Below are 13,253 nucleotides of genomic sequence, written 5' to 3' on the forward strand. Positions count from 1 at the left end.
ACAGGGCGCATGGAAATGATTGAGTTGGTGTCATCCTTCGAGCACAGAGACAGTACCTCCAGCAGTACGTCCAACGATGAACCTCCTGCGAAGCGGTTAAAGATTGAAAAAGGTGAGTGTACATTCTTGATGAAGTCTGAGTATTAGTAGCTTCAATCGTCCTTACTAGGTTAATATTTTAGGACAAGATAATAAAGCAGTCACTAACACTGTGCAAGGGAAAGATATGGATGCACTTCTTACGATATGCAGAGAACTGTATATTTCCATCCAAACTAATCAACACTATACTGTAATACACCTTGACACGTGTGCTCATGTTACTATAATTATACAGAGTCTCCCGAGCTGTCTCTGAAGGTGTTGTCTATGGAACTGAAGACTGTGACTGACCCGATACAACTGGGCGTCGGCCTGGGAGTGGCACAGCATCACCTGGAGATAATAAGGAAAAACAACCCTCAAGGTTTGTGTGTAAAATGGTGAACTGTTATCATCGTATTCACATGTGTACTCACAGACATAGGACAACAACAGTTCAACCTTTTTTCGTTTATTGCAAATAACTACATGGTGCTGGGGATCACATGGGAGAAAATTGCTGAAACTCTGGAGGATTTGGTGGGCATGGGAGATTTGGCACAGGAAATCAGGAAGAAATTCATCAACTTTGCCCAACCTGGGCTTGCTGTCGTTGAAGGTATAATAATTATAAATATGTGCTAACGTGAAATTTTCATAAACATTTTTGATGCAGCTGAAACTGTGGTCACACTCGATTGTTCGAACAAGGAGCGTATATCGGAAGGCTTGTTTATTTTCAAAGATAAGCCTATTGGAAGTGGTGCATTTGGCACAGTATTCAGAGGTGAACTGGATGGTGGTTGTTGTGCAGTCAAGGTCCTTCGCTTAGTTGCTGATGAAATCCAGTTACAGTTACCAACAGCGAGTCTCGCCTCAACAGATTCTACTGAGAGGTTTCGTAAAGAATGTGAATTCCTTGAATTGTTTCAACATCCCAATATTGTTCGTCACCTAGCAACCAAGAAACATCCCAAGACGAACCATCTCGTCCTTGCTCTAGAACTAATGGACTGCAACCTGCGACAATACTTCACTCCTCAGCCTGACAAAGAACCCATCAAACTCTCGCTAGCAATCCAGACCAGCCTCTGTCATGACATAGCCTCGGCACTCGAGTACATCCACTCACGAGGGGTGGTACACAGGGACCTCTGTGGAGAGAACATTCTGCTGTCCTGTGGAGGGGAAACCCCCGTTGCTAAAGTGTGCGATTTCGGAATGTCTAAAATCACCAAGAGTGATGATAAAAGTGTATCACTGCAAGCATTCGCTCACAAAGGATTCATGCCACCAGAAGCTACTGACATGGAGTCATCGTGCTATAACTCTATGTTTGATATCTACTCATTTGGTGCTCTAATGGTTCAAATTATCCGCCATCTTCACACCATTAAAGACGGAAAAGATCGTAAAAATGAATTGAAACTGATCGAAGATGCTCACCCCATCAAGGAACTTATAATAGATTGTTTAAATGAGAACAGAGACGATCGACCCTCAGCTGCTCACCTAAAGAGGAGACTGGTATAGAGTGTACGACTGTTAATGTTTACTGTGTGGTATAATCAATTATGTATGTCCAAAATATGATTGACCAAAATTTAATAATTAATGTTGTGCTATAACATGCATGGGCTATGGGAGGAGGGGCATTAGGCTACATTGCAGTGAAAGGGGTGGACATGTTGTCTCTGATGGGAATAATGAATATGGAGTGATTATTCATTACCTACAGTCAAGTCCCACACATACCAATCATACTTTACCTTATATGGTATAAGCAGCATAACATGCATGGGTTATGGGAGGAGGGCATTAGGCTACATTGCAGTGAAAGGGATGCATGAACATTGTGTACACAGGATTATAGAACACAAACACAATGTCACCAAAAAGACAAGTAAATACATAACATGAGTACAACAAAAAGACCAACACAAAACTAAATGTAACAGAGCTAGTCCAAGAGTCGATCTCTAGCTACCACTTGTACTTGAAGTTCATTTTGAGCAGGTACTTGATTCTTATCTGACTCACATCATACACAATGAACCTGAAGTAGAGTTAAGGTCCAACAAGATAGAAAACACACATGTACTCAACTAGCCTCGTTCCCATTTTTTACGATGAATATTCCACTTTTTGTTGATTCACAATGTACATGCATGCACGTGTGTAGTGTATCATTTGTGGGAGAGGGTGAAGATCAAATTACCTTTACAGCCCTTACAGTGATCATAGCTAGAACAGATGTCATCTCACCAATGGCTATGATAAGTCTAACCCACACATTCTTTATACCTTGTATGGTAACCTCAACAATTAGTACTAGTAACCATGATAATTAAGGTGACCTCAAGGGAACACAACAATGACACCAAAAAGACAAAGACACAAACTAAATGTAACACAGGTCCAAGAGTCTCTAGCTACCACTTGTACTTGAAGTTCATTTTGAGCAGGTACTTGATTCTTATCTGACTCACATCATACACAATAAATCTGAAGTAGAGTCAAGGTCCAACAAACAAAACTAAAACATAAACATCCAATGCACAATGCAATCACTGGATCAGCACTAAGTGTAGTGTGTAACAATTAAAGCACAATACACAATATACTCAATCAGGGGAGGTACGACACGCGTGCCTTGATTACGCTAATTGCCTCTGCAATATCGTTGAGTGTGGGAGGATAATCGAGGCATAATTACGCCCACGCTCAACGTTATTGCAGAGGCAATTAGTCTAATCGAGGCACGCGTGTCCTACCTCCTCTGCAATATACTAGCACAATACACAATACCAGGAATGTCCATTGTACAGTGAAAACAATCTGGAGTTTATACACAATGCACACGCAAGTACTCTCACTGTATAACAATACATAACACACACCCACACACACACACACACACACCCACACCCACACACACACACACACACACCCACCCACACAGAGACAATGAATAGGATACTCATTATAGAGTAGTGAGGTATTGTCGACGGCTGTGGAGGAGCCCTTGCCCATGGGGATGACCACACCCTCCTCAGTGGTCTTGTGGCCGTCAGTAGTGGGGGCGGTCCGACCCAGACCCTTGGTACTGTGCTTACCAGCTGGCAGCTTGTCTACATACTTGGAGTGGGTCAGCTCATACCTGCACACACAGTAAAATAATATACTCATGCATTTCAGCAGCGTACACTTAATAGCCTGCAAAGGTATCACCTAGAATATGCAGGACCAGCAGATAACACACAAAACCCAGCACAGATCAGAGCAGCTAGGCTCAGGGTCCCAAAGACAACAAAGGACATTATTGGTTACACAACACTCTATGGGCTGCCAATAATTATCAAGATCTAATCAAGATTCACTAAACAAAACCATGGAAACCAACTAAGTCATCAGTGTGTGCACAGTGGTTCAAGGTACAGTAATTATAAAATTACTCTCTTTATTTCCATAACCCCCACACACTGAGGCACAACCCTCACATCCTACACACCACTCACATGTCTCCGAGGGCAACCTCACAGAGGAGCATGAGTCCCTCGTTGTCAGAGCGAGAGGTGCTACAGTAATTGGCACTCTTGGAGACCATGTCTGCAAAGTACACTCCCTTCCCAAACATGTAGCCAGTCACAGGCGCCTCTGGTGGAGCTATTCGAAGACCCTGGGACAAAGTAAACAGTGAGAGATATTAGAAGCCATCACAGTGAAGAGTATAACCAAATACTGTGCATGCATACACAGTAATACCACAACATACCTGAGATAGTATTCCCACAAAGTTGGTCTTCCTGGAACCGTGCCAGAGCAGCTGTCTGTTGTGGAGCTTTGAGAATGGTTTGTATTTCTTCCCCTCCCCTTCTCTGTCCACTTTGAACACCTCCAGCACCTCCAGTGAGTACTGAGAGTGGGTGACCGCGTGAGTGTTGGACACGTACTCTTGCAGCATTGAGAACTCATCAGAGCCGGACAGCACCTGTGTGTGTGTGTGTGTGTGTGTGTGTGTGTTGTGTGTGTGTGTGTGTGTGTGTGGGGGGGGGGAGGTAACATTGTTATTACAACCACAGGTGCAGGAATAATTATGAATAATAATTATTATTATGCGTTAATAATTATGCACTGTACATGTTTATATGTCCTTGTTGTTATAAAGTAAGGTGATGTTATCAGTAATAGGTGAACATTGATTCTGTGATATGAGGTACAGTACATGTACACAGTACAGAGCACTAAAGTGCAAACCCTCGGCTGGTGACATGAAACCAGTGCATGTAGTATGTATGTCTAGCACAGCAACGCAGGAGCAATAATATCAGAGTGGACTCATGAGGCATGCTGATAATAGAGTTTTAGTGGTAGGCCTGTACATGAGACCAATGTACTGTAGATTAGGATCACAGCAAAGAAGCCTGGAGTCTTAGAGAAGTATGGCTCCTTGGTGCTAGGATCCAGACTCAAGCAAAGAAGCCTGGAGTCTTAGAGAAGTATGGCTCCTTGGTGTTAGGATCCAGACTCAAGCAAAGAAGCCTGGAGTCTTAGAGAAGTATGGCTCCTTGGTGCTAGGATCCAGACTCAAGCAAAGTAGAGTCACAATTCTAGCTTTCTACTTTAGTGACCCTTTTCCATTGTTTCTGGTACAGGATCACTTCAGCTGCAAATACGTCGTCTATTTCGAATAAAGGCCACGTGTAGTTAGCTAGCTGCCAACATGCAAGTTTAAGCTTCTTAGTTTTTGCTCGTTTTTATTCGACAACGAGGCTTTAACATCAAAATCTGCCACTATTAAAACTAATAACTTGTTGTATGAAGGCTATATGCTGTAAACGCAGTGCTGTACGTGGTATCCAGGTGAGTAGACTCACTCATTACACTATACCCGTGGCCGCCCACGCGCACCTCGGGTAATCACTCACATCCATCTTGGTCTTGAGCAGCTCATAATGAAGGTCCAATGGGTCCTTCCCTCCACTCACACCATCCTCCTGTTTCAGTAGCGAGTAGGCCACCTCAATCTCCAGTAGATTATCCAACATTTCATGATTTGTGTCTTTATCTTTATAACCTCCTCTGAGTTCAGTGGGGGTGGTTTTGTCATGCCAAAGTCATGTGGTACTAGAGTGTAGAATCTGTTAGTACAGTCAAGGATTTTGCTCGGATTCTGAGTCCCAACAATCTCTCGTTGTAGCTCAGAGAGGACAGAATATGCACTCTCTATCTGTCGCCGTGACAACTTGCCCAAAGGCATCTTTTTCATATCAATCTGTGGCAAACAGAGTGTGCAGAATTGAATTGCTGTTGCACAATTCATATAAAACCAGACAATCCCTAGCTAAGATATGGCTTGTACATGTACCTATACGAGATCTTGTATGGGGAAATCGAGTGGCTAGTACACTCTCTTATATTAAAGACCCACCTCAAACTCCAGCATATAGCTCGAGCATAGCTGCTCTCCACATCAAATATCATTCGAATGAGATCTTGTATTTCAGGGGCCAGTGTGGACTTTGAACCAGGAGCAATTCCAAGCTGTTGCCCAGTGTCCTCATCACCACCATAGTCTATCTCCAGGGGGTAGAACTTGCTAGGCCTCTTAACAAAGCTCTCTTTACTGGTGCCCCATGAATTGCCTGTCTTGTCTTGGTAGAGGAACTCAAAGTGCTTCTTGGCAGCAGGCTTGGAGGCTCGTGAAGGATAAACAAGTAGTTATTCTCTAAAAAGTTTTCCATCATGAAACAAATTTGCAGTAAGTATGCTGTCCTAAACCTTAAACAAAATATTGCTTACCGCAGAGCGGGTAATTTTCATGGGGTAAAAATTCATTATTTTTGTGGGCAAGCTGACATCCACGAAATTTTAACGTAGGCGTGGAATGCAGTGCAGGCAACAAGACTAAACGAAATTTGAACTCACGAAAACCACCGTTTTCCAGATCAACGAATTTACCCCACGAAAATTACCCGCTATACTGAATCTTAAAGCTACTTTCTTCCCCCTCCCTCTCCTCTCAGTGGTTTAGCTCACCTCTGTCTTTGAGCCTCCTATGGTGGTCCCCACACGACCCCACGATCTGAACACATAGTAGTTCTTGCTGGAGTCTCCTTCGAGCAGCTGCAGCTTGTAGTACGAGTTAGTGCCTCTTATGACATCGACCAATCCAAGTACAGCATTCCAGATCACACCCCCTCCTCCAGTACGTGGTGTGACCCCTCCAGCTCTGAATCAGGGTCAACTGCAGCACCACCCTTTACCATCACCTTGACCTTGCTCGGACCTGGGTGGAGGGAGGGGTGTGTCTACAGGTACGTATATATACAGTCCGGAGGCACTAATAACATAAATTTATGTACATCTCAAATTAGGTGGTCAACAAAGACCAAAGGAAAGTGATTTACAAAGAAAATACCTTGAAAATATGTGGGTTAAAATCAAAAGTCTATTATGGACAAAATACCGAGAAATTATGGCGCATTCCAAACTTGAGATTTGAGCCCATACCATCTGAATCGGCTCTTTCTAAGGTTGAAATTGGACCACCAGAACTCTAGTTCTGGTAACCAATTAATGACATGACTTCACCTCTTCTCCTGGTGGTTTGGGTGTCTCTGATGATGGCTGCTTCTTGACTGTCACTGGAGACATCTTGGCACTCGACTGGCCAGAGGACTTGAGTGCACCTCGGGTCAACGTGGCCACAAGTTTTAGAGGGTTGAGGAGAGTGTTCGCCTGTGAGGGTGGGGAGTGTGTGTGTGTGAAGTGTGGAGGGTGGGGAGTGTGTGTGTGTGTGAAGTATGGAGGGTGGGGAGTGTGTGTATGTGTGTGGAGGGCGTGATACTTACCATTCTCTTTAGCTCGGTGCTCTGTCGTTCGTACTCTCCTTCTGGCAGGAACAAGATGACCTGACCCAACACGTGGAGGTGATCTGATAGGAATTCCTCTGAGGTGATAGTTTTGAGGTAGCCCTCCAGCTGAATTCGTCTCACGTCCAACCGCTGGGGGTCCAATTTGTGGAACGAGGGAAGAGTGGGTAGCACGAGATTAGCCGGGAAATTATCAATCTGGGAGGAGGGAGAAAATTGCTATTTTGGAATTCAAGAGCTTAAGTAATATAATGAAAATGCAGCTAAAGTCTGTACCAAAGAGCTTACTAGTATTGCAACCATGAAGGGGACGTAATGATAAATTGAGAGCTGTGTGTTTGTATGCTTTTTGTATAGTACACCAATGTCCCCCGCCCCCTCCTTTCGGCTACTACCCACCTGTGCCCTGAGTGAGAGGTGGAGGTCGTGGAAGTCTCTATAGCGACGATTAATGACCTACTTCTCAGTGACAGAGACATGGCTGTGTTTGCAGGAGACGTTGACGTGAAACACACAATGCTTGGTGGTACCCTCATTCAGAATGTCATAGTCGGGAATGGCGGCCGAGAGGGCAATGAGACTATCACTGGACACATTCGCAGGGACACTCTTGGCCTATGGAGTGGGTGGGGTGTGTGGAGTGGGTGGGAGTGTAGAGGGTGGTTGGCAAGGAGAGGCATATATACACTTATGGAATGAACAAACAGTTACTGTAGCTTACACTGAGTACTGCTTTAGCAGTGGCCAGAACTGATTCCAGAGCACTTTTCTTCAGTCGATCATAATCTAGAAACAGAGTTACAGACAAAAAAACAAGAGCATTACAATTTTAAATGAGACCCAACAAAAGGAAGTAATCAACATAACACACCTGTGACTCCAGTCTTCTGCAGGTGTGAGATGTGAGAGTTGACGTTGTACCTGAGTGATCGTACCTCGGTCTCGTTGGCCACCTCACTCAGAGCAGCCATGAAACTGTCAGTGTTCAGAGAGCTCTCCTTGCACTGGACATGGGGGAACACATACAAGTGAGAGGAACAACAATTGGAGGATATTGAAAATACTTTTATGATCAAAGCCATTCAGCATGCATGAAGTTAACGGACATAGTTCTGAAACATGTACACCATTCTCTTACCATTGATATGAAGGTGGCGTTGATGTTGTCTGGTAGAGCTAGTGTCTTGAGCAATGGCGTCCAGACCTTCCAGACCAACACATCGGTGAGGAGGGCCTGGAGAGACGGAGAAGAGAACTCGTCCTCTGGGAGCACAATGCACAGCAGCAGCTCAGAGAGACGGTACTGTTACAGGTACGCTGTGTGTGTGTGTGTGTGTGTGTGTGTGCGTGCGTGGTAGGTTTAACAACATTGGCAACAATACACGTTCTATTTTCTATTGAAAATCATCAAAATCACACCATCCACACTACAAGAGATGGGAATATTTTCAATGGATATTCTAGAACATTAATAAGAACTACACAGTCATACAAGGTACAATGCTCGTACCTATCCTGGCTTCCCTGTCTCAGCAGACGGCCCTCCACGGGTCCTCCCCACTCTCACACTTGAAGAACTCTGTCTCCACCGCCTCGTTCCATATTGCTGCACTTTGACCTGTGACCACACCCACTGATGCAGTTCCACATGCCACCTTGTACGCCCTCAGGTGATCCATAAAATCATTCATGAGTGTCTCTATGAAGAAGGCCAAGTAGTCGACCTCTCTGCCAGCCGCGGCTACTTCTTGAATCACATTGTGGGTCAGTTTTAGGGCTTCTTGGGAACACACTGGGTCGGGACTGACGTGGGTGTGATACCAGCTCTCGAAAAGGTCTCGTAGTCCGAGGGACAACAGCTGTTAGGGTGTGTGGGTGGAGAGGATACTAGCTTTAGGTGTGTTTTTAGGGGAGGGGGTGGTTGTGTGTGTGGTGTGAGGTTGTGATCACCTTTTCTAGTTCTTCATCAATGCTCTTCACTCCAGTGAGTTGACTGTTGAACTGGAGGGGGCGTGGCTCAACGGAGGGTACCAACACCTGGGGAGGTAGCAAACAATGAGACAATGACAGCAGCAGGATTGACGAGGTTACCTTGTGACAGCCGACTTGTGTCCATTGAGGGCTGCTCTCTGTCCACACCTTCCTCACATGACGGGCCTGCTGCCAACTGACGTACAGTGCAACAGAGAGGAACCTGAAGTCAAACAGTTGTACTGACTGTATAGACTAGTGTAGTATATAGTGTGTGTGCATGGTGATGCATTCTTACCCTAGAATGAAGGACAAGACACAGAGAACCAGGAGTAGGCCACCATCCATTGTATCATGTCAGGAGTGCATGAACATGCCATATGCGCTATGCCAAGTCAGCAGAGTATGACATGCATGTGACATAATGACGCATTCAGTCTGCCCTAAGACCCCAAATGTTGTAAGACAGGAAGTGCTACAAGTTGCCTCATGAATATATTAATTAATGAAAACTTGTTTCTGATAAAAGTAAAGGTTTTTAGAGCTATCTAAGTTGAAATATGTAATAAGAAGACAGTTTAACATACGATAAACACTTTAAAATATGAATTTGGGTCAAACTGGCATTAAGTTGTGAAAACGATTGCGGAAAGTTCGAGAGTTTGAGCAAGCTGTTCACCATCAACGTAGCAAGCTAAAAATTGGTTGATCAAATCAAAAGGATCTAAATTACAACATATTCAAGGTAAATGCCATACAAATGAATGGTGTTTGCAAAGCAGCTACACAAATTTTGAAATAAATACACAACTTGGCAATAGCATAGAACACTTCATGAATGACTTCAAGCCTTCTAGCTTGCTGCTAAGCATGCACATGCATCAGATGCACTAGTTGATACTTTAGGCAGTCACTGGTTCCTTTCACATCTGGAGATATGCAGCCATGAGTTCCACCAACCACAGAGATTATTCAGAATGAGCTAACTTTGAGAGTTTGCGCAAGCTGTTCACACTATCTCAATCCAGTCCAAACTTGCTGAGTCAATACATTCCATATTGAACTAATTTATCTCCTAGTAACAGGTTCTAGTTCAGTAAATGGTCTGTGTTATGAGCTTTGGAAATTCAGAAAAAATCACAATTCACTACAATCTGACAGAGTTGTAGGGTGTCATCATTATGAATCTCATTATAATTATAATGAATTTCATTAAAACAATGTTTTTGTGATGTCATCCTTATGAAACCATTAAAATACTTGTGGTATGTATTTCCTGTCTTGTCTTGCAAATACTGAAAACTTGGGGGTCTTAGGGCAGACTGATTGTCAATTAACATCACTTGTAAATCACATGTAATTAGTACATAAGATAAACATGGCAGAATTAGAACCTGGTCCTCTGTATCTTGCTTGTAAGAATGGTCACTATCAGACTGTGGAAACTCTCCTGAACCATGGATACAATGTGAATGGAATAATTAATAATGGACTCACCCCTCTCATGTGTGCATGCGGATATGGCCACACTGACATTGCGATACTGCTGCTGAGTAGAGGAGCACAAGTAAACATGCAAAAGAATGATGGGTGGTCTGCTCTGATGATAGCAAGTCAAAATGGACATAGCGATGTCGTTAAAGTATTGATAGAAAAAGGAGCACAAGTGAACATGCAAATGAATGATGAGTGGTCTGCTCTGATGATGGCAAGTCAAAATGGACATAGCGATGTCGTTAAAGTATTGATAGAAAAAGGAGCACAAGTGAACATGCAAAAGAATGATGGGTGGTCTGCTCTGATGATGGCAAGTCAAAATGGACATAGCGATGTCGTTAAAGTATTGATAGAAAAAGGAGCACAAGTGAACATGCAAATGAATGATGAGTGGTCTGCTCTGATGATGGCAAGTCAAAATGGACATAGCGATGTCGTTAAAGTATTGATAGAAAAAGGAGCACAAGTGAACATGCAAAAAAATGGTGGGCGGTCTGCTCTGATGATGGCAAGTCAAAATGGACATAGCGATGTCGTTAAAGTATTGATAGAAAAAGGAGCACAAGTGAACATGCAATTGAATATTGGGAGGTCTGCTCTGATGCTAGCAAGTCAAAATGGACATAGCGATGTCGTCAAAATATTGATAGAAAAAGGAACACAAGTGAACATGCAAAGTAATGATGAGTGGTCTGCTCTGATGATAGCAAGTCATAATGGACATAGCGATGTTGTCAAAGTATTGATAGAAAACGGAGCACAAGTGAACATGCAAATGAATGATGGGGGGTCTGCTCTGATGATAGCAAGTCAAAATGGACATAGCGATGTTGTCAAAGTATTGATAGAAAAAGGAGCACAAGTGAACATGCAAAGTATTGCTGGGCACACTGCTCTGATAATAGCGTGTTATATTAAGAGAAAGGAAGTTGTTCAGATATTGCTTGACAATCACCTGATACAAATATTCGTGATAGCAGTGGTAAAAATGCACTTATTGTGGCAACTGAAGCAGGGCATGCTGAAATAGTTGAGTTGTTACTACCCTACGAGCACAGAGACACTAACTCAAGCAGCAGTAGGTCCACAGATGAATCTTCTGCGAAGCGGGTTGAAAAAGGTGAGTGTACATTCTAAACTCTTGATTTAATATAGCCACAATCATCGTTACTGACTAATGTTTTTTTTTAGGAGAAAACGATACTTCACTGTCTAAAGAGGTAGAAGCAGTCACTAACACGGATGCACTTCCCACACAAGATGTGCAGAGAACTGTATCTCCATCCAAACAAGTCAACAATCACATTAAACAAAGTGAACACTAATGCAACCATTATTATGTATACAAGCACTTACATTTCTATACAGAGTCTCCCGAGCTGTCTCTGAAGGTGTTGTCTATGGAACTGAAGACTGTGACTGACCCGATACAACTGGGCGTCGGCCTGGGAGTGGCACAGCATCACCTGGAGATAATAAGGAAAAACAACCCTCAAGGTTTGTGTGTAAAGTGGTGAACTGTTTATCATCGTATTCACATGTGTACTCACAGACATAGGACAGCAACAGTTCGACCTTTTCTCGTTTATTGCCAAGAACTACATGGTGCTGGGGATCACATGGGAGAGGATTGCTGACACTCTGGAGGAGTTGGTGGGCATGGGAGATTTGGCACAGGAAATCAGGAAGAAATTCATCAACTTTACCCAACCTGGGCTTAGTGTCGTTGAAGGTATAATTATTTGCTAACCTGAAATTTAAAATAAACCTTTTTTTATGCAGCTAAACTTGTTGAAGTTAACTGTTTTAAGGAACGTATATCGGAAGGCTTGTTTATTTTCAAAGATAAGCCCATCGGAAGTGGTGCATTTGGCACAGTATTTAGAGGTGAACTGAATGGTGGTTGTTGTGCAGTTAAGGTCCTTCGCTCAGTTGCTGATGAAATCCAAACACAGTTACCAACAGCAAGTCTCGCCTCAACAGATTCTGCTGAGAGGTTTCGGAAAGAATGTGAATTCTTTGAATCCTTTCAACACCCCAACATTGTCCGTCACCTAGCAACTAAGGAATACCCCAAGACTAACCACCTCGTCCTTGCTCTAGAGCTGATGGACTGCAACCTGCGACAATACTTCACTCCTCAGCCTGACAAAGAACCCATCAAGCTCTCGCTAGCTATCCAGACCAGCCTCTGTCATGACATAGCCTCGGCACTCGAGTACATCCACTCACGAGGGGTGGTACACAGGGACCTTTGTGGAGAGAACATTCTGCTGTCCTGTGGAGGGGAAACCCCCGTTGCTAAAGTGTGCGATTTCGGAATGTCTAAAATCACCAAGAGTGATACTCAAAGTGTATCACTGCAAGCATTCGCTCACAAAGGATACATGCCACCAGAAGCTACTGACATGGAGTCATCGTCCTATAACTCGAAATTTGACATCTTCTCATTTGGTGCTCTAATGGTTCAAATTGTCCGCCATCTTCCCACCATTAAAGACGGAAAATATCGTAAATATGAATTGAAACTGATCAATGAAACTCACCCCATCAAGGAACTTATAATTGATTGTTTGAATGAGAACAGAGACGATCGACCATTAGCTGCTCAGCTAAAGAGGAGACTGGCCTAGTGTTATGACTGTCATTGCTATTTACGATGAATATTCCACTTTCATAATGTACATAGTGATACATGCATGTGTGTAGTGTATCATTTGTGGGAGAGGGTGAATTACCTTTACAGCCCTTACAGTGATCATATCTAGAACAGATGTCATCTCACCAATGGCTATGATAAGTCTAACCCACATATCCTGTATACCTTGT

The 13,253-nt window shown here is 43.4% G+C and overlaps 4 protein-coding genes across 9 annotated transcripts in view; 2 read left to right on the top strand and 2 right to left on the bottom strand.

Annotated features, from left to right (window-relative positions):
- LOC135348402 (ankyrin repeat domain-containing protein 50-like) overlaps nucleotides 1-1,701 on the top strand; it is a 27,419-nt gene extending 25,718 nt beyond the window's left edge. The window contains exons 2-4 of the mRNA XM_064546598.1: nucleotides 338-466; nucleotides 521-700; nucleotides 758-1,701. Of these exons, the coding sequence (XP_064402668.1) occupies nucleotides 338-466; nucleotides 521-700; nucleotides 758-1,614 (1,166 nt within the window). The 3' untranslated portion in view covers nucleotides 1,615-1,701. The remainder of the gene's footprint in view (nucleotides 1-337; nucleotides 467-520; nucleotides 701-757) is intronic.
- LOC135348405 (sorting nexin-13-like) overlaps nucleotides 1-9,372 on the bottom strand; it is a 55,085-nt gene extending 45,713 nt beyond the window's left edge. For all 6 annotated transcript variants that reach the window (XR_010398744.1, XR_010398745.1, XR_010398743.1 and 3 more), the window contains exons 1-2: nucleotides 9,226-9,372; nucleotides 9,048-9,150 (exon numbers count right to left, since the gene is read on the bottom strand). Coding sequence is in view for 3 of the 6 variants with exons in the window: in XM_064546606.1 (XP_064402676.1) it covers nucleotides 9,048-9,150; nucleotides 9,226-9,275 (153 nt within the window). In the remaining 3 variants the exon portion in view is untranslated. The remainder of the gene's footprint in view (nucleotides 1-9,047; nucleotides 9,151-9,225) is intronic.
- Nucleotides 1,927-7,154, bottom strand: LOC135348413 (poly [ADP-ribose] polymerase 1-like). Its single transcript, XM_064546622.1, is given in 7 exon segments — nucleotides 1,927-2,137; nucleotides 3,062-3,241; nucleotides 3,600-3,760; nucleotides 3,857-4,072; nucleotides 5,010-5,132; nucleotides 5,135-5,356; nucleotides 6,936-7,154. Coding segments are annotated over 7 exon segments (978 nt in total). The 5' UTR covers nucleotides 6,939-7,154; the 3' UTR covers nucleotides 1,927-2,064.
- A 933-nt stretch (nucleotides 9,373-10,305) lies between the features above and the next one.
- On the top strand, nucleotides 10,306-13,176 carry LOC135349241 (ankyrin repeat and KH domain-containing protein mask-like). The gene is made up of 6 exons (XM_064547751.1): nucleotides 10,306-11,330; nucleotides 11,402-11,544; nucleotides 11,616-11,738; nucleotides 11,793-11,921; nucleotides 11,977-12,156; nucleotides 12,207-13,176. Exons 1-6 carry the CDS (start codon nucleotides 10,306-10,308, stop codon nucleotides 13,055-13,057), a joined length of 2,451 nt encoding a protein of 816 aa, XP_064403821.1. The 3' UTR covers nucleotides 13,058-13,176.
- The last annotated feature ends 77 nt before the right edge of the window (nucleotides 13,177-13,253 follow it).

The sequence above is a fragment of the Halichondria panicea genome, chromosome 15, assembly GCF_963675165.1.
Source record: "Halichondria panicea chromosome 15, odHalPani1.1, whole genome shotgun sequence".
NCBI classification, from domain to species: Eukaryota; Metazoa; Porifera; class Demospongiae; order Suberitida; family Halichondriidae; genus Halichondria; species Halichondria panicea.